The sequence below is a fragment of the Patiria miniata genome, unplaced genomic scaffold, assembly GCF_015706575.1.
Source record: "Patiria miniata isolate m_02_andy unplaced genomic scaffold, ASM1570657v1 HiC_scaffold_28, whole genome shotgun sequence".
In the NCBI taxonomy this organism is placed as follows: Eukaryota; Metazoa; Echinodermata; class Asteroidea; order Valvatida; family Asterinidae; genus Patiria; species Patiria miniata.
In genome coordinates, this window is record NW_024037067.1 from 2,928,046 (window position 1) to 2,953,318 (window position 25,273).

The 25,273-nt window shown below is 41.1% G+C and overlaps 3 protein-coding genes across 4 annotated transcripts; 1 reads left to right on the forward strand and 2 right to left on the reverse strand.

Moving 5' to 3' along the window:
• The first annotated feature begins 87 nt into the window (after nt 1–87).
• Nucleotides 88–8,868, forward strand: LOC119734909 (hepatocyte growth factor-regulated tyrosine kinase substrate-like). The gene is made up of 15 exons (XM_038208539.1): nt 88–272; nt 2,031–2,115; nt 2,311–2,386; nt 3,050–3,142; nt 3,302–3,422; nt 3,690–3,811; nt 4,034–4,158; nt 4,292–4,475; nt 4,667–4,720; nt 4,907–4,948; nt 5,111–5,284; nt 5,520–5,727; nt 5,850–6,022; nt 6,230–6,487; nt 6,600–8,868. The coding sequence occupies exons 1-15, from the start codon at nt 125–127 to the stop codon at nt 7,173–7,175; spliced, it is 2,439 nt and encodes an 812-aa protein (XP_038064467.1). The 5' UTR covers nt 88–124; the 3' UTR covers nt 7,176–8,868.
• On the reverse strand, nt 8,606–17,388 carry LOC119734910 (cytosolic endo-beta-N-acetylglucosaminidase-like). Its single transcript, XM_038208541.1, has 13 exons — nt 17,195–17,388; nt 15,483–15,678; nt 14,569–14,717; nt 14,282–14,436; nt 13,622–13,770; nt 13,210–13,375; nt 12,982–13,085; nt 12,066–12,174; nt 11,686–11,876; nt 11,171–11,307; nt 10,846–11,050; nt 10,564–10,690; nt 8,606–10,158 (listed from the first exon to the last, which is right to left on the reverse strand). The coding sequence occupies exons 1-13, from the start codon at nt 17,271–17,273 to the stop codon at nt 9,757–9,759; spliced, it is 2,169 nt and encodes a 722-aa protein (XP_038064469.1). The 5' UTR covers nt 17,274–17,388; the 3' UTR covers nt 8,606–9,756.
• A 315-nt stretch (nt 17,389–17,703) lies between these two features.
• Nucleotides 17,704–25,212, reverse strand: LOC119734908 (centriolar coiled-coil protein of 110 kDa-like). 2 transcript variants are annotated; one of them, XM_038208537.1, is made up of 12 exons: nt 25,087–25,212; nt 24,428–24,600; nt 23,945–24,073; nt 22,285–23,797; nt 21,735–22,016; nt 21,338–21,609; nt 20,854–20,970; nt 20,505–20,606; nt 20,200–20,316; nt 19,695–19,873; nt 19,315–19,377; nt 17,704–19,128 (listed from the first exon to the last, which is right to left on the reverse strand). In XM_038208537.1, exons 2-12 carry the CDS (start codon nt 24,584–24,586, stop codon nt 18,879–18,881), a joined length of 3,183 nt encoding a protein of 1,060 aa, XP_038064465.1. In that variant the 5' UTR covers nt 24,587–24,600; nt 25,087–25,212; the 3' UTR covers nt 17,704–18,878. The 2 variants fall into 2 exon arrangements, with proteins under 2 accessions (XP_038064465.1, XP_038064466.1); XM_038208538.1 differs by lacking the exon at nt 25,087–25,212 and adding an exon at nt 24,847–25,059.
• Nucleotides 25,213–25,273: the final 61 nt, after the last annotated feature.

Here is a 25,273-nt window from a genome sequence, read left to right on the forward strand (position 1 = left end):
ATCGTCGTCTGCATTATCATGACCTATTTTAGGGTCAATGACGTAATGTTTAGCTGATAACCATTTCAAAGGTCTTATGGTTTGATGTCGCGCGCGGGTACCAGTGTTCCATTGTAGATTACGTATGCAGCAAGTTTGCGTTGAGAACTGCGGCCTGTGCGGATTATCCTTTTTAAGGAGCATAGTTTATTTTGCCAGTCATTTAGAAGTCCAAATTATACTAGTGACGATGTTTTCATCTTCAGGAAAAGGCGGATTCGACAGAGCATTGGGTAAAAAATATGACAAAATGTCGTTATGAAAATACTCTTGGATTTTGTTTTTGTGATTTGTTTTTGTTCCGGAATCCGGGGGGGGGGGGGGGTCCTCATCGTTTTGTCGGTACAACTATAGAATGCAGGGCCACTTTACTCTACATCCGCGCCTCCGTACGGCTGCGTGGAGGCGTGGAACCGCAGTCGACCTAGCTACCTCTGAAAATCGATCGTGGAGTCGTGGAGCCGCAGAAAATTGCGCCCTCTATCGGTGCGCGTCTCTGCGACTCCGCGACTCCGCGCCTCCACCACTGAGAGACAGTGCCCCGTCGCCCTCCCCCCCCCTTCCTAATTTGCGCGCCCAATTAAAGCGACTCTGCGACTCCGCGACTCCGCGCCTCCGCGACTCCAGACAGTGCCCCGTCGCCCTCCCCCCTTCCTAATTGGCCCGCCCAATTAAAGTGACTCTGCGACTCCCCGACTCCGCGCCTCCGCGACTCCAGACAGTGCCCCGTCGCCCTCCCCCCCCTTCCTAATTGGCCCGCCCAATTAAAGTGACTCTGCGACTCCCCGACTCCGCGCCTCCGCGACTCCAGACAGTGCCCCGTCGCCCTCCCCCCCCCCTCCTAATTGGCCCGCCCAATTAAAGTGACTCTGCGACTCCCCGACTCCGCGCCTCCGCGACTCCAGACAGTGCCCCGTCGCCCTCCCCCCCCTTCCTAATTGGCCCGCCCAATTAAAGTGACTCTGCGACTCCCCGACTCCGCGCCTCCGCGACTCCAGACAGTGCCCCGTCGCCCTCCCCCCCCTTCCTAATTGGCCCGCCCAATTAAAGTGACTCTGCGACTCCCCGACTCCGCGCCTCCGCGACTCCAGACAGTGCCCCGTCGCCCTCCTCCCTTCCTAATTGGCCCGCCCATTTAAAATGGATATGGATGCTTCGTTCTCAAAAAGATTCCGCCGAGAATTGCGCCCTCTATCGGTACGCGTCTCTGCGACTCCGCGACTCCGCGCCTCCGCCACTCCAGTGCCCCGCGTCTCCGCGATTCTGCGACTCCAAGACTCCGCGCCTCCGCCGCTCCAGACAGTGCCCCCAACACATTTACAAGCACGCCCTCCCTTCCGATCCTTCATGAGAAGCTTTGAAGACAAGTGCAGTGCATTCCTTCGCTGTACTTAGCACTTTTTTGCAGGTTTGCATATCTATTACTCCTATTCCATCCACGCCTCCAGGCAAAATAAAAAACCTTGCTTCGGCGTGGCCCTGCATTCTATAGTTGCTCCGTTTTGTCTATTGCTTCTTAGTTATTTTCATGACGGTTTATAATGGGCTTAATTGGTAGTTACTATTTACTGCCAGGCAGTTTTTTTTATGGTCATGATCGCTTTATGTACAATAAGAATAAGGTGGTAATTATGCGCCATCTTGTCGACGGGTAATTTACACGCGTTGCTGTCAGGGCTGTGTACGTATCGTCAGTGGAAAACTTTGGCGCTTCCAAGTCATCATGTAGTCATTCCAAAATGCGCCCGCGACTAGCAACGCGTGTTCTTTTTGCCCCGTGAACAAGATGGCGCTACCAAGAAACACCTTATTGGACATATTTGAAGGGAAATGAAGAAGGGCCAATAACAAGTTGTTTTCCTGTTCCCATGGAGGAAGGAATTGTTCCTAATTTTAAGTGTGGGGGGGGGGGCTGTCATTATTAATTATTTTATCAATATTATAAACAGCAACAGAATCTGCTGGAACTTTAATTTCAATTTTGATTTCAGAAAAGGCCACAAGTCAGTTGTTGTTGGAGCCTGATTGGGACGCTACCCTGCAGATATGTGATTGTGTCAGACAGAAAGATGTCACGTAAGCTGTGTATTCAGATCAATTCATTGAATGTATTAAATATCAAAATAACTGAATAGAAGTTGTTTTGTTAATTAAAATCCAATACAATTGTGATAATTAATTAATTTCCCAATTTTTTGGTAAATTAAATCACAGAAAACGCTGCATATTTAGGAAGGTTTATGCTTGTGTAATGTTTTTTCTTCAATATAGTGGCAAGTATGTCATCAATGCTATTCGCAAGAAGCTGTTTGATAAAAACCCAAGGGTGACCCTGTATGCTCTTCAGGTAAGCAAACTCATCTCTTAGTCTTACATATATTATGCTCAGAGATCATTCTCTTATTAAAGCTACTTTTATTTTGGCCAATCCAAAACTTGACATGTTGTAAATACCAAACTGGGACCTTGAGTGCTGAAATTGAAAAACATGCAAACAAAATCTGGCCAACTTTAAACCCCCCCCCCTTTAGTCAATAAACTTCTCCAAAATTTTGATGAGGCAAAGACAAGGTCCTCAGTATTTCACCAGCCAAGTTGAGGTCTGAATTCAGTTTTTAATGGCGACCTTTCTTCAACAGTTTGCCCCTGAGAGTGAAGCCAAGTGATTTCAATTTGAAACCTAAGACTAGACTGGTACACATCTAATTTTTTGAAAAGATTGACCACTCAGTAGTCTGGTGGCATGACTGGAGAGAATGTGTAGAAATAGAGTTTGGTACCCGATGTTTCTTTTGACACAGTTGACTGATGCCGTACTAAAGGGGTGTTGGACTGGTTGTTTCATGTGCCAGTCTATTTTCTTGTATTACATATTTTCAGTTAAGTTTTGGGAATCTCATACCCAGTATTGAGAGTCCCAAATGTGAGTGGTAGAAATTTCGGACTATGTGAATACCATAAAATAGAAATACTGTAGTAATGATAAGAGAACATATATTTATGTTATCAGGTTCTGGAGTCATGTGTGAAGAACTGTGGGGCAACAGTTCATGAGGAGATTGCTTGCAAGCAGTTCATGGATGATATGAAGGAACTGACGAGGGTGAGCTATAATTCCAAACTTTGATAGTGAAAATAACATTTGAACTATGAACAACTGTGTGTCTCCACCAGCTGTCATGAAGGCTATACCCCCAGCTGATTCACTGTACGTTCCTTTTACAGTGTCTGACCAATTTGTGTGATAAATTTCTCTTGACAGTCCAGTAACGATGGCGTGAAGAACAAAGCGCTAGAGATGATCCAGGCTTGGGCTCATGCTTTCAGGAATGAATCCGGCCTCAAGATTGTGGTAGAAACTTTCAACCAGTTAAAGGGAGAAGGTAGGAAACAAAGTATCAGACTTTGAATTTTAATTGTGGATTGATCTTAGTGTCCAACAAAGTTTGACTTAAAGGTATGATCTCCTGCTTACTAGTTCTGATGTAAAGCCACTAAGACATCAGAACTAACCTAGTTAAAAAGCTACGCTTTTAAAATACTTGCTAAAAAGTCCATAAATGAAATGGTAACATAATAGTACACTTTAATACATCAGGATTTTAAATGTGCCTCAATTGATAGTTGCCATTTTTATTTCCATTTTTCAGGGAATACCTTTCCACCCCTGAGAGAGAGCGACGCAATGTTCATGGCAGAGAAGGCCCCAGAGTGGGTTGATGGCGACAGGTGTCACACCTGCCGCACTGAATTTGGAGTTGTACAGAGAAAGGTACGACAAGAAACCACATGTAATGAGGAAAGAATGCCAAGTAAACCATTTATATAGAATGTTGAATCATTCAACTTCATGAACGGGATAGGGCAAGGGAGGATGGCTGATTCATTGATGCAAGGTCTCATTTTGTATTACTAAATCCCTATTGCACTCCCAATTTTCTGGAAAATTGTACATCTTTGTTACAATGGCATCACATTTATGTCAATTTCACAGCATCACTGTCGTCACTGCGGCCAGCTCTTCTGCAGCAAATGTTCCTCCAAGCAGCTGCCTATCCCCAAGTTTGGGATTGAGAAAGCCGTCAGGGTGTGTGACCCTTGCTACAGCAAGCTGACCAGGTAAGAGTCATAATTAAGAATGTATGAACACTTGAAATTGTTAAACACAGAAAATATGTGTTGCTGCTGGAAAATTAAGAAATTGTTTGTTTAATTTTGGATAAGCCATTTTCACTATTTGTTTTTTCGTCAGCCGTACTGAGACAACCTCTGGTTCCGGGGACAAAGATTCCGATCTTCCCTCTGAGTATCTGAACAGTCCCTTAGCTCAGCAATCCCAGGCCCCACCGCAGCGTAACGAGAGAGAGTTACAGGAAGAAGAGGAGTTACAACTAGCCATGGCGCTGTCGCTGGACGCTGCAGAGAACAAGCACATCGTATGTTATGCCAAGACACTTGAGTTTTATGTGGCTACAGTGCATAGCTGTGCCATCTTTACTACCCATTTTATTTAAATGGCCTATTGTTGGTTCTTCGTTTGAGTCAAACAACACAATTTGAAACCAGAAATAATTTTCGGGACCCAGTCACATTTATCATTTTTTAAAAACTTTTTCTTTCATTTCAGATTAACAAGGATAAGAGTGGAAGTAGTGGACCCAGGTCCTCTCCTCCCCCAGCGGTGAGTAAGCCCCGCCCCCTTTAGTCCCTCATGATTACTTGTCCGTTCATTTCAGGCGACCAGGTTATTCAAAGACTAGGTGTTGAAGTTTTTGAGGTGTGGGTGTTGGTGAAGAGAAAAAAAACGAATTGGATAAACATGAATGATTGTGTTGACTGAATGAAATGTCCTTTTGTCCATATGCAGACGTCCTCCGCTCCAGTCATGGATCCAGAAGCAGACCCTGAGGTAAACGATTTTGTTCCACATTTGAACTGTTTCTTGATATTAACGTAAGTGTTAAGTGATTGCTTGAGCAAGAAACCCTTGGGTACATATTTCTTAATTGCTATACCAATAATTAATTCAAGTAAATCACAAACTAAAACCCGTTTTTTTTTATATTCTCAGCTTGCTCGTTATTTGAACCGCTCCTACTGGGAGCAGAAGCAAGAAGAGAACGTCAAAGCTTCGGCCACGCCCTCGGCGCCAGCCAACGCCCCTGAGCCTACACCAGCTACTGCCCCGCCCCTAGCTCAGTCTGTGTCTGCACAGCCTATGTATGCCACAAGTAAGGTGCAAGAGGTAGGATACCAGACCTTTTAGCAATACAACATTCTATTTGCAGTTGCACTGTTATAAATTCTAAGCATATAGTTGTTCAAATAGTTTTTTTTGCGAGTAGTATGTGGACTTAAAATGTTTCATTCTTAAGTGCAAAGAATGATCCCTGCCAAAAATGCCAAAAGATTTAGTCTTACGTTAAAAATTGCAAATTTGACATGAAGTGATGTGCAAGAAATTTTGTTTTCTCTGACAGGTTGCCCAAAACGGTGAGGTACCAGATGACATTGAGTTCTTGAGAGCATTGTCTACCAACATGGACGTCTTTGTCAATCGTATGAAGAGTGACTCGTCTCGTGGTCGTAGCATCGCTAGCGATACGTCAGTCCAGACATTGTTCCATACACTCACCCAGATGCATCCTCAGCTGTTGAACCTACTTCAAGACAAAGAAGACAAGAGAGGTATGACGTCAGGACAGGAACACTAGATGCCAAGAATTTCATTGTTGCTTAATCTGTTGCAATATGCCATTAGAAATGAGATCATTGATTGCAACAACCCTTGATTTGTTTGATTTCTTCAGCCAAGATGGAGAATCTTCAGGACAAGCTTGCTCAGATTCACGACGCTAGAGAAGCACTGGATGCATTGAGAGATGATCACAGAGAGAAGAAGAGACGTGAAGCAGAAGAAGCCGAGAGACAGAGACAGATCTTACTGGCTCAGAAACTGGAGATAATGAGACAGAAGAAACAGGTGGGTTGGTCTTCTGGTCTCAGCAAAAAGTCTGAGGTCTTCCAAATCCTCACATTTAGTTCCATTTTTTTAGACTCCACTTTGTTGCAGCAGGGCTGCTCTCTTAGCAACGACTCGTTTCAGGAAAGATTTATAGTCTGATGGGAAGGAATAGCAATAGCTGTAAACCTCTGTTACTCTTGTCCTTTCTATTCTGTATTTCACCAGGAGTACCTGCAATTCCAACAGCAGCAAGCTCTGCAGCGACTGCAGGAACATGAGAGAGAACTTCAGATGCGACACGAGCAACAGAAACAACAGCAACAGATGCGACAGATCCAGTACACAGCCTATGCAGGCATGCAGCTACCTCAAGGTGGTATGATGGCTCCCCCACCCCAAGGGATGATGTCACAACAGCAGGGGATGGTACCCCCACCCCAGGGGGCTATGATGCCACCTGGCCAGTATGCGCCACCTCCACAGGTTAGCAACTTTCCTTGCCTTTTAACAATTTTTGTTTTATTCAAGTTCTGGTTGATATGGAAAAGCCTTTCTGGATGTCTTCAATTCTTGTACTTGTTTTGTTTTTCTGCAGACATTCAGCCCGCCTTCTTCAATGCAAGGTTCCCCCGCCCACAGTGGTTACACCCCCCAACAGCAGGCATACTCTGCCCCACCCCCTGCCATGGAACCTCAATCCTCCATCCAACCCCCATCCACCACCCAACCTGGTTATAATCAGGCCTATCCACAACCGCAGCAATCATACCAACAAGTCCCCCAGCAAGTCCCCCAGCAAGTCCCCCAGCAAGCACCCCCGCAGGGTGGGGCTTACCCTATGGGGTACCATCAGCAACCCCCGTCCACCCAGCCGCACCCCTCACAGGGCCCGCCTAGTGGTACCTACTCACCCCTCTCCTCACTGGATTACCAAACCCAACCACAGCAGCAACAACCTCCCCAAGCTAACAATCCTTACAACATGCAAGGCATGGCATCCTCCTTACCCCCTACCCAGCAGTACGGAGCCCCCACCCAGGGGGGAATGTATCAACAGCCTGGGGTAGATATGCAGTATGGAGCAAACCAGGGACAACAACCTGTCACACAGGCCCAGACACAACCCCAGCAAAACCAACCCCAAGAAGCATCTCTCATATCCTTTGACTAGAACCCCAGACACACCAGCGGTGACAGAAAATGACTTAATATTCAGCAGTGTAGTCCAAACATTCTGACTAACAGTTGAATAAATTAGGATGTACATGTACACAGAAAATGAAAAGTAATTACTTTAAACTGATTCAGAGATGCGATACTTTTTCAGTGGTAGATTGGAATGTGCAGCCTCAAACGTTTAACGCTACATTCAATTTAATTATGAAAGCTATATCTGAATTCCAAATTCACCGGCATTGTCCAAAATGATCACGGCTAATCCTTTTATCACTGTCTTCTAATCTTGGGTGTTGACAAGGCAGTTCACTCGCATTGATTTTTTAGCAATTAACGGTGAAGTAATCTGTACCTATAACCAGTGCATTTATTGATAAATAAAGACTCTTCAAGCTCTTGAAAATTTCTCAAGTAAGTACATGTAGATCTTAATGAGGCCTGAAGTAGCTTTGTACAAGTATATCAGAAGTATGTCTACAAAGTCATGATTATTACATGTACATGTTTTGATTAATGTTTATAGCCCTCTATACAAAAAAAAGCTGGTACACGTAATACAGGAAAATCAATCAAAGTGAACATGATTGAACATTAATATCTTTGCGATTTCATCTCATCCAGAAGAGATGTTATATTCAGGACATGTGAAAGCAAACATCTTCAGCTCAGGTCCCTGAGGGACGTGTTCATATTCATCTCGGAGGGATGGGGCCCAAAATATCAATATCAGAACCAATTCACTTCAGCCAGTGGGATGCACATGTGAACAAGAATTGGCAGCTTGTTGTACACACTACCTGTAAGACGCGTGTACTGTATGCACATTAACGTCCTAAAAAATGAAAGGACAATAGTTTGCACATTCAAAAATGCTTATGTGAATCGGATACATTAGGAAAAGCAAATGAACCGTTGCATGTAGACCTGTAAATTGCTACAATTGTTAAGTGCTTGATGTATTTAAGCATTTTGTATCATTCAAAAGCATGTTTACATGGTGAATTTCTCAATTTTAATTTTTAAACTCTTTTTAATTTTGTTCCAAGTTCCAGTTTAACATTTAAATTTATTAGCTTTGAAGTCGCAAAGTGTAATGAACAGTCTTTAAAATGAAATAGAGTATTGTGATAAAGGTGTATTCTGAATCATTTTCCTTATATTCTGGACATTAATTATGTATGTTATTAATACATTGGTGTTTGTAAGGCGTGTGGATGTACACTGCTATTATGAATTTAACTAAAAAACTAAAGTATCACCCAAAAATCCTTATATTGATTTGAAGTAGTGGCCTGTTATTTGGGGGTTTTCCGTCGTTTTGCAATTAAACAATTATAAACCCAATTATTTAGAAATGTTTGCCAAAAAATAATTCAGAATGATTTAATTTTGTTTATGAAATACCACTTCCATTTCAAGATACAGTTAGACTTGATTTTTTTTTATTCAGCCTCTTTACAACCAACAGTGCACATCTCAAAAAGAAATCCCACTTTACAATCATGCATACAGATACATCGATAACTTAAGTATTTTAAGGCCGATTCCGTCTTAACCAAATTGTCATGCGTCGCAAATTTTGTGATATACGTTGTATTAGCAATATTTGCAATGTAATTAGAAGTTGACACAGTTTAACATCAGTGTATTTCACTCAAATGTCATAAAATAAAATTTGCTTCATTAGATATACACTTGCACATTTTCTACTTTGTAAATTTCTATCTTCACATACTTGTACTACCATTTTTTCTTCATTATACATGTAGCAGGACATTATGAAAGGCACAAAGTGAACATTTTTCACAGCTTTAAAATAATCACACCAACCTTTTTAATTATTTTTCCTGTTACATGAGAAGTTTAATATGCATGCAATAAGCATTTTGTAACAACTTGATATTGCACACTGAAATACTCAGTAAATTGAAGACTCTTAAAACGTGCTTGATTTTGTCACAAATACCCTAGAGATATTACAAAATAGAACTTTTCTTTGTTAAAAGCAGCAAATATATTCATGCCAGTAATACTTGGTGTGGCCATATATGTACTTACATTTATACAACTCTTATATCATTTTATGGTTTGATCATATTCCAATAATTCCAATGATGATTGCCAGAATGCATGAGAAAATAAATAACACTCGGCCTACTGCTATGGAGCAAGTCATGTTATCCAATGACATGGATAGATTTTTAAATGAATATTCAGTCTGACTCGATTATAAAACAATAGCCAATAATTATTTCTCCAAAGTTTCCTTTATTCATCAGGTGATTTGGAAAGCTTTTAATTGTACTTTCTCAAATAACTGATTAAAAAAAATCTCAAGTCTATAATAGCAATAAAAAGAAAGGAAGAATTTCTACAAAATGTAAGGAACATTAGGATTTTACTGAGACGCATTATAAAGCCAGACAAAATAATTCTCAAATTAAAATGTAATATACAACTGCAACTTTTTTAAGGTATCATTGTAAGCAAATTTCCTAGGACCACAAACTGCCATGGTAGACATGCCAAGACTTACACGGCACAAAGCCTAGATACAGACAGCACCATGATTATGTTTAGGAGTACATCACCTTGATTCTAGTAGCGCTAGCCAGTGGTGCAGCAAACCCAGCAGCCGTTGTGGGTTGCACAATCAACTCCAATGACCTAGCTTGATTTCCTGCGACCTTTGACACCAGCAGATGACAGATGCGGAACGTCTTAGCGTGGGCACGGCCAATGAAGATGGTATCGGTTTCCTTAATATCGCGGGATTGGTTGGGATCACGATGGACTCCTTGACAGTAGACATCAAAGTGAAGCGTATCCGGGGCGTAGTTCCAGCGAAGAGTTGCACAGAGGGACCAGAATGCATCACCCTTGGTGAAGATGGGTAGAGGTGGGTGCCAGGAAAGGTCAACGCACTCTAGGTCAGTGACCTGGGTCATTTGATCTCTCAGCGCGGAAGGGTCACAAATCTACAGGAAGTGAACAAGCACAAAATATTGATTGACATTTTACTATAAATTTTACCGAATTATAGACAAGATTATCGAAAAAACCAAACAAACACGTGCACTTCATATATTAATCAAGTTTATTTTGAGTTGCATACAAATATCCTGCACGCAACTGTCAAAATAGACACAAATTTGAATTGTTGAACGATTTTTCTCAAATTGTACTGACCTTTGACCTCCATCCCAAATTCACTAGGCCTTCACTAGACACATGACCAATCCACAAACCAACGTTGCCCTCGTTATGTCAAGTACTCATCAAGTTATCGTGCTCACAAGGGACACACACTGACACAGCAATAGGAAGGCCAAGACAAACACTATGCACGAGAACAAAAAGCAATTCAAGATAAATATGAATACCTTCAATTCTCCAAGTCTGAGACTGCAGGAAATCTTGTCTCCATCAGCTGTTTTAGGGAAGCACATCACACCCATCTCAATTACTTTACTATCGGCAGAGAAGCAACTTTCAGGTAGGAGAAAATGCCTGTTGCAAAACAAACAACACTCTTGACTTTAGTAAGCTTTTATCAAGTTAAGAATTTTTTATATCATACTCAACCAATATAAAACAAAAACAACAAGAGGGCACAACACTGGAACTGCAATTGAATGGTTTTAGGTTCAACTCCTGTTAATTACCTTGTCTTCCATCCACCTGATGCAGTACCTTGACTATCCATTCCTAACGCTGCATCCTGCATGGCTTTATGACTGCGGCCAATCAGCGGTCCGAAGGCCCGACACTGGTCAGTGATCCCAACAAGCTGGGGTAGCCTTGGGTCAAGGAGTTCAGACTCGTGAAGACCGTAGGCACTGACTGGGAGCTGACTCTCTTTACCGGCATCTGATGAAAATTGACAGACATAAATATCAACTGAACCAGCACCTGTGACCACTGAAACACCACACAGGTGTTCTACCAATAAGCATTCCAAAATGATTAAAATGGTTGAAATTCACAGACCTGCAGCTGTCCAGAGCAGAATCTTTTCCCTGCTGTTACTAAGTCTCAGGTAAACACATGCATCTACACCTTGCGATGGTTTGATGGAATAGGATAGGAGTAGTGGATGGGATACAGCCAGATTGGTGTCAAACACTCTGTAAAGAAAACAAACCAACAACAATCAATTCTAACTCTCTCAGCATTTTACTAGAATATTACTCTGCAACTCCAGGCATTGTCGCTGACGTATACATAGGGAATCAGATTGGCGCAGTGGTTACTTTCCTCGCCTTCCACTGCTTTTACCCAGGTTCGATTCCTGCCCGGACCACATGTGGATTGTGTTTTCAGTCCCTACCTGATAACGTGGGTTTCCCGAGAATATTCTTCTGGGGTTTTCCTCCCACCTCTAAAACTGTAATTTATTCTCATTGTCTCCTCTCTACATGTTTCTTCAGGTATGCTAGCTACAGTGCCTAGGGCGCTTTTGAGGAATCCTTGGTTTGTTTACCAGAAAGAAATAAAATAAATACCTGAAGCTTTGGACCATTCCTGCATTCAAGTAGCCGCTCAGCAACAGACTACCCCCTCCACTGTACCCATCCTCTGTACTATGAGCTATACGCTGTCCTCCATTGCTCTGTGCATGGTCAAACTGATGATTGTCATAGGTGGGTTGTATCTGCTGCGCGCTCAGGTTGCACCAAGCTTTATTCATCACAGCCTACAAATGAAGCAGAGTCAATGGAGTATTATGGATGCTGCCATACAAAGATCATTTTTTTTAAATGAATTGGTTATGTGAGTACAGATTCCATGGACAAACAAGAGGAAACGCTGCATTGTCCAACTCTTCTTCTGAACAAGTCTCCACCTTTAAAAATTGACAAAATTGAGAACTTTCTTTGCCTACCTGGCCATTTCTGAAGCCCATCTCTCCAAATCCTTGACAGAAGTTGGTGAAGAACGGCAACGATGCAATGCCATGGGTAGGTAGAAATTCATCCAGTAAACTCCAAAATCTGTTCACAAGTCAAACATAAATAATGTGATTTGAAAGTACACAGGAAATGCCATGAACATGAAAACGTAAGTAGTGAGAATGACAGATTTAACATGTTGGACTGAATTTTCATGTCAAAATGTTATTGTTGAATTCAGAGAAACTGCACTTGCTTTGGAATGGAATGCAAACTGTGTTATTACCTGCCAAAGGGCAGGGAAGAATCTTGCTAATATGGGGCACACAAAATTATACATCTATATGCAAGAATAAACACAGAAAATAAAAACATGTTTGGGAAATGTTTGAAATGCAATTAATGAATAAGTCTACAGGGCTTTTCTACGGCCTTTGGAAAGCAGTGTTTTTTTTTTTACTTAAATGGACTACCCTCGCAAAAGATTATAATAAAATAGAAATAAATACAATAAATTTAATAAATGTATATAATCTGTCATTATACCGAATGTCAATATGTTAATATGTCAGTCCGGAATAGTTGAGCTTCGGCATCATGACATCTTCTGACCTCTATATTTCCTGTTTCCCCTCATTTCCTGTTTGCATCATATCACGTACTTTCTCTTCCTGATCTGTCCAATCTATAGTAACCAAATATATACTAGTCAATAGTAACCAAATATATACTAGTTTACAAAGCCAGTGCTCATTGTCAGTTTTACCAAGATGCAATCGAGGGAATTGAAATCTTCGACTCACAAGCTTAATAGAGGCAAGCAACTTTTATTTGCTTATAAACAAAAAGTTCTTGCGGGAAACTTAACATGACTTTGTGTTAATGTGAAAATCTAATAAATGTCCTTACTTGGTTTGGTTTGTAACAAATTCCTTAGCACCATACTTTTCATACACCCAGCCTGGAGCAAATATAGCAGCTGACAGGTTGTTCTGTCGAATCACAGACATGGCCTAAAAAGAGAAAATATTATATTATAATAAAATATTATTCATTTATTAGATTTTCTTTCACATTGCATTTAAACTAAGTGAATTTAAAATACGGAAATCTTCAAGTTTTGATTATATAGCATACTTTGTTGGTGTTATAACCGCCTCCACCAAAGCAATTCCGTCCGAAGACATCCACGCCCACAAACACATCAAACTGTCGACTCCCTGCTGCTGTGGCGCTGCTTGCTAACTTGGCAGCATTCCAAGTATAGTTGAGAAAGATTCCATCGCATGCGTCAAAGAAAACCCTGACAAATAGAATCACGACAGACAGATACTTTCAGCTATTATAAAAGGAAAATACTGGATGCGCCCCCCCCAAAAAAAATAAATAAATAAAACACAAATTCACAAAATGTCTTATGGACAGGAATGACATAATGAACACAGTATTTCATGAGGCTTAATTTATACTCATGTTTACATTTTTGCCTGCCATGTCCTTGTTGGATTCAATAGAGGGTCACACTCCACAGAGGTCATTACTTACTCACCTGTTGAGGTCATTCAGCATGTCCTGCCATCGCAATGACCCATCTGTGATGACACTGTCATACCATATGACCTTTGACCCTGGAACATGTTCATGCATTTTGCTGGGCAGGTATCTCATGAATTCCACCAGCTGAGGCATGTGTTGCGGCTAATAACAAAACCAAAACAAAATACACTTCACAATGAAAATGCTGAGCTTTTGAAATCAAGTCTAAAATGTGAATTGCAGGGCATAACTGGGATCAATTTCACACAAGTTTAATGAGAAAATTTAACTCAAATACATAAACTACTCAAATTGGTCAGATTTTATAACCAAAAATGTCTGGGGTTTGGAACAACAGGCCAAAGGTGCTTAAAGAAAATTTGTAACAATCAGTCAGAGATATTGTTTTCTTAAAACTATTTCAAATGCATTTTCTTAAATCATGTAAGGAATTCATCTGGGATTTGAGAATTTAAATTAAGAAACTTTTGCTTTTGGAATGTTACAAAAATGTAACATAAATGTGGAAATAGTAAGAAAAAGATGATTAATTTTTTTTTTACATTTTTACATGTGCGCTACATTTGGTGTCAATATCTTTCTTTTTAAGACCATGATTTTGTGAGTGTCAGTGATAAAACACTTTTCAGAAAAACACAATCGTATTACAAACCAGAATCTTGTTTTCAATGTTGATCAGCCATCCATCAAACTTGTAGTATTTGGCGATGGCTACCAGTTTGTCAGCCAGTGCCTTGTAGGAGGCTTCTGAGGCAAAGGCCTGCGTACACCGTTGGAAACCATCGTTCCATTCAGTGATCACGGTACCTGGGTGGTAAAGAATCATGGATAGGACGAGACAATATCAAGCATTGTATCCTGCTGGCTTCTGAGCTCTGTTAAAAAATAGTTGGGTCCTGCGAAATATTCCCACTTGACAAAATGTTCGTAATGATTTACCTAGCATTGGTACTCCGTTCTTATGAGCTGCATTGGTCCATCCAGGGGGTGGGATGGTGACGAAATAATGACTGAAATACATGAACATGTCCAGGTACTGCCAATGGTAATAGCGATAGCAGTCAGTCTTAGGAACGCCTTGCACAAACCTGCAAAGAAAATGCAGTGGAGAAGACCAAGTTGCTGAAATGTAGAATGATGCATTCACACAATCACCACAACGTCACTGCCAATCAGCCACTTTTAATATGATTTTTCACACATCCTAGGGAGTTAAGAAATAGGCTTACTGCATAAAAAAATTATTTGTTACAATTATAATTATACTGACTATAATATTAAAAGGGTCAATGCGAAGAAATTTCTGTTGGAACACATTTGTGCAACTTTCTACTCCTCTTAAATGCATGAAAACTATTTAACACCACTTTTTGGTTAATTTTATTGAAATTCATTTTCCATACTTTTCTGGACAACTGAGGGCACTGTTGTCATGATGTCATTTCAGGAAGACACTGTTCAGTTTAGGGGTTTTCTGTTCAAATTGTGAACCCAAAATTTGCTCATTTAAAACATTTGTGAGAAAGGGTTGCTCATTGGCTTACTGCCATATGCTTACATAATGAATCACCAAGGAAAAGAAAATCTATGACAGCAACTTTTGTGCTAATAGCTGTAACATTGTTGTTTCTGCCCAGAATGATATCACGTTTTGCTCATAAATATATAATTTGTATTTTGCATAAAAAACAAAAAACACCAAAATACCCTTCAGAATAGCAAAATGAAAATTGGAAATGAGATTAGATAGGACACAGAGGTGCATTTTTAAGGATAGCATTAAAAACATTACATTGTTTGGCCTTTAAGAACTTTGAATTCTACACAATTTCAATGTTTATATATGTACTTACCTGTCATCTACATAACCTCCCATCATATCATGACACACCAACGTCCGGGGGCGGGGTTCACTAGGCTCCGCCCTCCCAGCCAATTCAGCAATCGGAACGTTGAATTCATCTCCCTCTGGTTTCCAAGTCAGAACATCCTCCATGGTTTTGAGGGGTTGACATATCGGCTCTGATGTGATTGGCTCGTACTTTCCCTCTAAATCACATAAAAAGATAAACATGATTGATAATTACATGAAAATAATAAGACAATGTCACTTTATATCAGAGATTCCGTCCTTGGGAATTCCGTGTACAGAGGTGAACAGGGAACCACTATAGCCGGACTGCGTCTGGCTGTACAGTACTATCGCAAGCTCTGTAGTACGGCCAGACCACTAATGCTTCCCTAAACGCTGAACTGTCAATGGCTATGATGTAGCGATTTTGCTACCGATTCTGATCGAGATTATCTTCTCATCTAGGACAGAAATTTCCAAAGTTAAGGTTTACAGTCGTAGACGAACCCATACCTTTTCGAAAAAACGTTCTTTTATCTAAAATGTTCATCCAACTGGCCAAATGATGACTTTCAGTCATCATCTCCCACAAATATCGTCCTGAAAATGTTCCTCCATGCGATTTCAAAATGGCGGCCGCGTTGTAATGTATGCATTATGCGGGCACACTTGGGCAATATCATGAATATGCATTTAGTTCATGACGTTTGTCAGGCGTGCGGGGCGGCTGGCCAAACGAAACACGAGTTCATGAACTGATAATGCATATTCATAATCTTGAGTCTGGCCGTACTACAGAGCTTGCGATAGTACTGTACGGCCAGACGCAGTCGGGCTAGGAACCACTACTTCTAAGGGTGTTATTCTTGCACTCAGTACTTTGACCACATTTTTTACTGAATAAACTAAATCCTACACAGTTTTGGACTCGTTAATAAAAATGTTATTAAAATAATACACATTTGTTTGAATATGAAACAAATGAATTGCTATTAATCTAGGCAAAAAAAACTGCATGCAAAAAGGCAAACAAAACTGCTTCCAAAATGTTAATAATCATATCATAATTAAGAATTTGAAGTAAAATAAATTAAATCCAGAAAGGTTTCATATCTTGCAGGCAGTGGCAGGTGGAGAAAGGAACTTGGAATTAAGTGAACATGGTGAACGACTGAAAATCATGCAACACACATGACACAATATACACCCAAATATCGAATGTCAGACAAGTCGACCGTTGAGACAACTCGACTCGGGACAAGTCGACCGTTGAGACTACTCGACCGTTGAGACAGGTCGACCGTTGAGACAACTCGACTCGGGACAGCTCGACCGTTGAGACTGCTCGCGGCCGGTGCACGTGGGCGCACAGGCCCGGCACAAACGATGTCACCGTGCACGGTACGGACAAGTTGACCGGCAAATGGGCGTACAGGCTAGGCCCGGCAAAAAGACGAACGGTGTGCACAGACAATCACGCTGCGCTATATCGGGTCTGTTTTATGCAACAACAAAAAACCTCATATGTCATTCATGTCATTACACTCAACGGTCGACTTGTCTTTCCATTTATCGCACATACGGTCGAGTTGTCTCAACGGTCGAGTTGTCTCAACGGTCGAGTTGTCTCAACGGTCGACTTGACCCGAGTCGAGTTGTCTCAACGGTCGACTTGTCTGACCCCCCAAATATCGTACATAATCAAACTCTTACCAAGTTGCAGAGGTGTTTCCTCAACTTTCACTTTGGTCTGGAATTCCGTAATAATCGCTTGGAGTTCATCCGATGCCATTGCAGATGTTTGGAGAGGATGTTTTTCAAGTCCAAATATCGTCCAGGGTTTGTCTCCAAGGACGCCTGCTAAAAATGCTTTCAGGACTTTAAATTAGTCTGGTTTCCACTTCTACACACCGTTTGTAAATAGTTGTAAGACGTTTAGGTATAATTCCAGATGTGTCAGCAGAGGGCGCTATTCAACTTTAATGGATGAAATTAATCGCCGTTCTTTTGAGCCCCGCCCAATGACGTTTTGACCAATCACAGCCGTGACTGATGTCCGACATGCGTGCGCGCACACGGCTGGGGGGGGGGGGGGGGTAAACATGCAGATTGGCATTGGGATGTCATAGATATGACCAAGCAGAGATAGATGACTTGAATGTAAATTTGTTCACGTTAAGAAAGTAAAATATTTCTAATTGTCACATTTATTCTGAGGCAGATAAGTTTCTTCATCTTATAATTCTTTATTGATATGAAAGTGCTGGAGGATTTAACTTGTACAACTTTGACAATAAGAATGATGCTTTATCCAACATTTGTATGAAAAATGTGCAGTTGTGATGCTTTAATTCAAGATAACAGAGTGGGATGTACATTATGTAAGTTGAAAAGACTTACAGCCACAATTTGAAAGCAGTCATTTCTAAGCAAATAATGCGCTGCACGCAAAGCTTAAGGGGTACACCCTTTCTGGAATTCCCTTTTCAGTTCAAATAAATCAATAATTCCAGCAAATCAAACATTTATGAACTTTAAAGCAAATATAAACTGGCAAAATAACAAAACTCCTTCATTTAAACAATGAAAACTTTGGTGATGAATCAATTATATTCAAACGTGCAATTCCTAATGCAATTGTAGAACGCAAGACCTAAATTTGGGCTTAAAAGCCCTTTTTTTTCCAATTTGAAGGTACAATTAATCTTTGTTCTGGTATGTTGTCATCTTATCAAATCATTGTGTGTACAGTCATTAAAAGTTTTGGACTCTCATTTTCAGGAAAGAAAATTGCATAGAATAATGTAAATAAACTCCGTGCCGGTACTCAAATTCTGATAGTCATTGTCACAAATCATGTAAAAGAAAGAAGATAAGACAATGCCTCTCCACTGTGACTATCTGTCAACATTCATCACTGAATACTTTGCATTTTATACACATCAAAACAAACACAGCAATCTTTGTAAATTAAACTAATGAACGTCTAAATTGCACATAACTAGAATACAAAAAATGCAATCTTGTACATTATTGCTTCATTAAAGATTTGCATAAAGTGTTTGCCCACACTCGACTTAATTTACAGTGGGCATAAAATACTCAATCACTGGTAATGTACCAAATAGTACCATCTTATTCATTTCAGCTGATTCTTGTCAAATCTATATCAATAATCAAATACTGTCAATCAAGACAAACAGTTTTATAATTTCACTGTCTAAGAAGTAACATTTCAAAGTCAAATGCTGACTTTGAAAGTAATCAAGTTTCTTTCATGTTTTTCCATGAACTTGAAATTTAATTACTTAAAGCTTACTTAAGGCAACTGATTTGTCTGCAAAACAGTTTTGCTGTGAAAAAGTGTCGACCCAAACTCTGCTTACCAAAAACCCTTTTATTTTCTGACATCCGTAGTCCTGCGAGGAGCTTTCTTAGCAGGATTAGCAATGGGATATAGCGACCTGCGCACACCTTTAGTCTTAACTGTCACTGGTGACCGTGTCTTGGTTGATTTCACTCCTTGTGTAGCATTGCCTGGTGCCCTCTGAGCTGTGACTTTTGCCCTACTGAGGTCATGGGTCAACTTCTTTGAGTCTTTGGACTTTGGTGGATCTTGGCCGATGACGATACCGTACTTGGAGGGTCTGTTAAAGTGAAATTACATAGCGTATCACTTCTACTCTACATCAAAAATGTGACTTATCGATACAAAATTAACAAAGTAAATGAAGTGGATGGAACTTTTAAATGGTGGGAAAACATTGTGAAGCACCCCAAAAAAATTGAAACTGACACAGATCCGAACCTGGGTTTGACTGGTATCCACCTACCTGTATGTGTTTGTACTTGCTGGCCTGGCAGGGGACCGTTGACTGACCAATGGTTTCAAGATTCTATGGAAGTAAATCAAAGATAAAGATTACTACCAACGTACGTCTTTCTTACTCTCTATCTTTGTTGCTTCAGTATGTCCATGCTTTTTGGATACAAAACTCTCTAAAATTAAATTACGAAAAGATACAAATAGTTTTCTTGTGCCCCAACTTCCAACAACAATATATTGATAAGCAAGCCCTCTCATAGATTGATTTTTGATGATGGTGTCCTGAATTGGCAAAGATGAAATCGGTTTGCAAACGCAGGTTGTTCTTAAGTAGCAGCACTAATGAAAGGATGGAGAAGCTTCATGACAGGGTAGTCTACTACCTACCTGCCCTCAGCAGCACTGGCTGGTCTGCCCCTGGAGGACAAACCTCTGCCTTTACTCGCTGATTTGAAATCTCCAAAGATTCTGGCTTCTGCCTCCTTGGCTTTCTTCTTTCTCTCTAAGGCTTTGACAGTGGCTGCTGATAACGGTTTGGCTGGTACTCGGTCTGGCTCTGAGGTTACCTGAAATTTCATAATCAATTCACTCAATGATTCAGTATTCACTTTATGACCACTCATTTGTTTGAAGTGCCTGCCAACAGTCCAGAAACTAATCACCCAAACCACAATTAAAAGACATTAATGAGGTACCATACTCAGCGGACGACTAACGAATTCAGGTGCAAGTGCATTTAGCCCAATTGCAAACATTATAAGTGCGTGAGTCTGGACTGCAGGTAAGCTGGTAATACCTACATCTTCTTATTTTTGTTACTGAAGTGATCGATAAAACTACCAGCATACTATCACAGTGCCCTCTTGTGGTGGACTTGTGTCAAGGCTGATACCTTTGTGGTCTGTCCTCCCTCTGTACTCAATCTCTTATTCCTCTCAAGTAGACTCATTCTCTCATCGATGGGCAGAGTAAAGAAGATGTCATACAGATCATACTGGGCAGCTCGGACCTGAAAAACAGAACGGTAAAAAAGCCCATGAAAAACCATACTGAAACAAAACCCTTTATTCTCTGAATGATCCCTGATTACAGTTTCCAAGTTTGCAGCACTGGTAATTACTAACAAAGCTAATTATTAGTTATTTTCATAGCCTCAAACATTTTTTTTTTAAATGTCCTGTTAGGAATTTGTCTTACCTGGGCAAGAACACGTTCTGCCAGCATCATGTCTTGCATGGACATGCCGCCTTTTTTGATGGGAGTTTCTGAGATGAACTTGTCAGCAAAAGCTACTGTATCCTGTTCAATGGTACAGACAAAAAATCCAACCATAAATATCAAAACATGGTTTGGAATAAAATTCAAGCTTTCAATTTGTATTTTTAAATGTCAAAATGGTCCTCTCATTTCTGGGAATTTTGGTACCAAAACTCCTGAGGCATCCATGGAAAAAAGTCACTGTCAATGAAAGAATATACAGTTGCACTGAAAATTGGGGATCAAAAATACGACTGAAAGGGCCCATCAAAGTGGGTCTTAGTCTTACTTTGATGGTTTTGATGATTGACTGTACTCGATGCGTCTTGAAGATTCGTCTGGTCAAGTATCCTTTGGCAACAGCGGAGATTTTGTCAAATTTCTTCTTCATTGTTGGTGAATTGATCTGTTGAAACAAAACAGTATGATCCATTCTTACATAAAGGTACCCATGTTGACATCAGATGTGATCTCCTCACAAGAGCCAGTGAATGACACACTATGTGTGTACACTAGTTCGTGTGCGTATTGCACTGAGTATGCTTTTACAGCACGCAAATACATTTTCATCTTAATGGGCACAAACTCTGAGCATCTTTGCAGAGGTGATATTGCACTCAGGTGTAATAGTGCTACAGTCAACACAGTATGTCTGAAAGACAAGGGCTTACCAAAAAAAGATAGGGGAAGCAGTTATAAATGTTGGAGAAAATGGGGGCCCTGGCCGTGCCTCTTTTGTTACATCCTCTGTTTTATTGGTTTGACTAATTTACCTTGTTGTGAAGATTGATTCTTACTGGAGTAGCCACATTCTCTCCCACACCAGGTGATCTGGCAAGTTTGCTGGTATCCCCTCCTAAGTAGAATGGTTCAGCCTGCCCTCCACTGCCCACCTTGCTGGTAGACTTGACTTCAGGAGAGACCATTGTGAGAGATGAGGGACTGGTGTGTTTTGAGGGGACATCTGGTGATACATGCTGTGAGGACTTTGCTGATGTGGGTGTTGACTCTTTTGAACCAAAGCTTGCTGTAGATGTTATGGAAACTGTTGAAAAGAGACAGAAGTTAATTGCAAATATGTTGGCATTTTTATTTCAGATTGTTGATGAAAGCAGCTGCCATTGGAGCGGCTCCGTGAACTTGAGACCATGATGTTGTTCCATTACTTACCCTTTCCTTGAGACTCTACCAAGACTTCAGTTCTCCCAGCTACACCCTCCCTGCTTGCTGCCCTATCCTCCTCCCTACTGGTTGCCTGATCCTGTTGCTGCTGCTGTTGCTTCTGTTGGAAGCGTTGCTCTAGCTGGGCCATCTCTTGCTGTAGTGTCATCTGTGCTCGCTGTTGCTCCATCAGCAGTTGCTGCAGTTGTTCTCGCTGCTGCTGTTCCAGATGTAGTCTCATTTCCTCGAAGTACTGCAGTTGCTGCTGCCAGACATTCTCCTCTGAAAGTTCTGAATTAGAAAAACAATAAAGTCATCTTTCAGTGTTCACAAACATAAAGTGGTGTTTTGTTTGCTTTCAATTGCAAGATAAATGTTGTTTGCACCACAAAATCTAATATATTGACAGCACTATGCATTGACAAATCTGCTACTTGATTATGCATCAGATTTGTCACTCTGTGGAGCATCAAGCATACCAAACTCATCAGTTCATAATGCAACCAACAAAAGTCACCGCTTTGTCATTGGTATCAGTATTAAGATGAATAATTTGTACCTTCTGTTAGATCAATCTTTTGACCTCCAGATCCAGTAACCCTGTCAACCTCAGCCTGTTTGGACTTGCCATTGATCTCGATCTCACTATCCTTTGTAAGTTCAAGACTTCTCCTGGCTGATGGTCCACCATCTTCACTTCCAACATTGACACGTGGTGCCTCGTTCCTAGCCTGGGCATTCAGCAGTGCTGGGGAGGGGTGATCCAGGGTGTACGAGTTCCGCCGGACACGCTTCTCTGGAGAAATGAATTCATTTTCGCTGCCTGCACTGTCTGGAGAGGCTTTGATAGTTTTGGTGACAGAAGTGGGATTACCTCCATGGCTGTCTTCCTGACCTACCGGGGTCCCTCTAGGAGCCTCTGGGTGAACCTGCAAGTCTTCATAGGTAGGCAGAGGGGTCTCAATAAGTGTATTCCAAGGATCATCAACATCTTGAAGGGTGGATGCAGCACTAACTGTTCTGAGACTTGATGGCAAAGTACATGACAGACCCGCAGTGTTGGTCAGTAAGGTTGAACTGGTGGAGATGAACATGGATGACTCGTCATCCTTCGGAGATGCTACTTTGCTAGGATTTTTCACTGACAGATTATTTCCAATTAGTTCTGATGGTTTTTCAATCATGATGGGGCTTGGGTTGTCCAGCGGGGTAGAGGAGGGAGCTGCTGAGACGTCAGAGAAGAAATGAGAGGAACCTGCAGGCATTGGCAAAGAGGAGTATTCCCCAAGAAGGCTCAGGTAAGTCTCTCTTTCTCCAAAAGGGTCACAGTCATCATCATCATCTTGGTTAGACCCTGTCAGACTTGGCATTAGGTGGAACCTTGACAATGGCGAATTTTCATCTTCGAATCTTTCCTCTGATGCCGGTATTTCCCTGCTTTCTTGGTTCCAAGAGCAGGCTAACTTTACTCCTGCTGTTGATCCCAAAGAAGTGGAACTTCCAACCATGACATTCTTTGGATGTTGAAAGTTGGTCTCATCTTTGTCAGTTTTGGGTGGAGTAGTCCCTGTGATTCTGCCAGCAGGATTTAAGGAACTTGAGTCTGATTGGTGAATGTTTCTTCCAGGAACAGACAAATTGCTAATGGAAGAAACCGCAGCATCTTCTGTGAAAGAATGATTACACAGTTTTTCTTCAAGGGTAAGTGTCCTGTCTTGTGTCATATCAACTGGGGTGTGGCTGGTATCTTCCCGATCTTTAGGACTGAAGTCGGAAGCTGCAACAACAGTCTGGTTGAGTAGACTTGCATCGCTGCTGCTACTAGTGGATCCTTGTGCACTAGAAATACCTCCAGCAGGGTTCGCAACTAGTTGAGGTGCTTTCGTACCCAGACCCGACAGTGATGCTCCTTGATCTCGATAGATGGTGTGGTCGACGGTCTCAGTATCTGTGTTTGTTGATTCGTCTGGAGTTGGTGGGCAATCTGCCAGATTCGGGGATGCAGTTTCCTCTGGCTCCAGTGAGATGGGTTGGTCATCTACTTGGCTGGCTTGACTCGATGATCTCCTCTCCTGTAAAGAATTTGTGAAATAAATTAGCAATTTCATGTAAAAGAATCACCTCTATCACCCACGTAAAAAAGTGGGTCTCATTGCTAAATATCTACTGTTTGTTATACCTAATTGAGCCACTAAACAAAGCTACACTCCAAGTCTCACCTCTATTCCATTGACGATACCTTGAACCTTCTCCAACAACTTGAGCCTCCTCTGATTGGCCAGTTTCTGCTCTATCTGGACCGCCTCATGTCTCAGTTCTCTCATCTCTAGACGCTTTTGTCTTGTCATCTGACAATGATAAAAGCAGAGAAACATTTTGGAGAGAGTTCAGTGCAACTTGCCTTTTAACTGCAAACAGCAACAAAGTCAACTTAAGTTGCAACTACACTTTGGAACTACACAAACACAAATGTATCATTTTTTTGATGACAGGAATGTTTTCTTTTTCTACAAAAACAATGAACATGAATGTTCTTGTTCATTGTTGGGCTTTAACATTTTAATTAAAATTGCAACCACACATTTCTGTTTTTCTTATTTTGACCCCTGCCTTTTTACTTCTGGTTTAGTAAAGTGTTTGCGCTACTGGTACAAGTGGTAGGTGGTAGGGCTAAAACTGAGGCATATCATTGTTTGACTTACCACAGGTGGTGGGATTGGTTTTCCATTCATCTTGATTAGTGACTCAAATGCTGGCGTATTATCACCAGAGTTGCCATCTTGCCTGCTGTGTTCATCCAATTCCAAGATATGAAATGAATACAGCCGCTGCTCAATGTTGGCTAATATCTCCTCCATCATGAATTATTCATCACCTGAGTATGAAGGGTCATACATCTTATTTACTCCATCAAATAAATCACAACAGGAACGTCGTTAGTAATTTTTCCCAGCAATCACCTACGTAAATCATCAGATTCAGAAAGCGATAACATATTGTAAAAACTCAAATTTAGCATGTTTAGCAGGGAAAATATTGATGCATTTGGTGAGAAAACACTTAGAATTTTTCAAAGTGGTCTCATATAGGGTTTGTATACAGGGTCACGGTTTCAAGTTACCTCTATATCGTATGTGGAATTCTTTTGAATCGGATGACCAGCGCCCTCACACATTTTCTGATGCAGCAACACTGCATTGCACCGACCATGCTGACGGTGCATGTCCGGAAACTAGGCAACATCTTTTTTCGGTTTAATATCTCTTTTCGACATAAATGTAAATTTTAAATCTAATTATTAGATTGTATTTGAGTAGATTATATTATAAACTAAACATATTTCTTCATCGATGGCACTAACCGTTAATAAATAGAACTTTACAACTCTGCAATAGTGTCGTCGGCTCACATTTGTCGCTCGCGCTGTTTTGGAATTCGACGGAACACTATTTTGTATCAAGTTATTTGATTGGTGTAAAATACCACGGCAGCTCCGCTGTTGCTGGTCGATTTAGCCAATAGAATCTTGTCTTATGAATAGCTTAAGG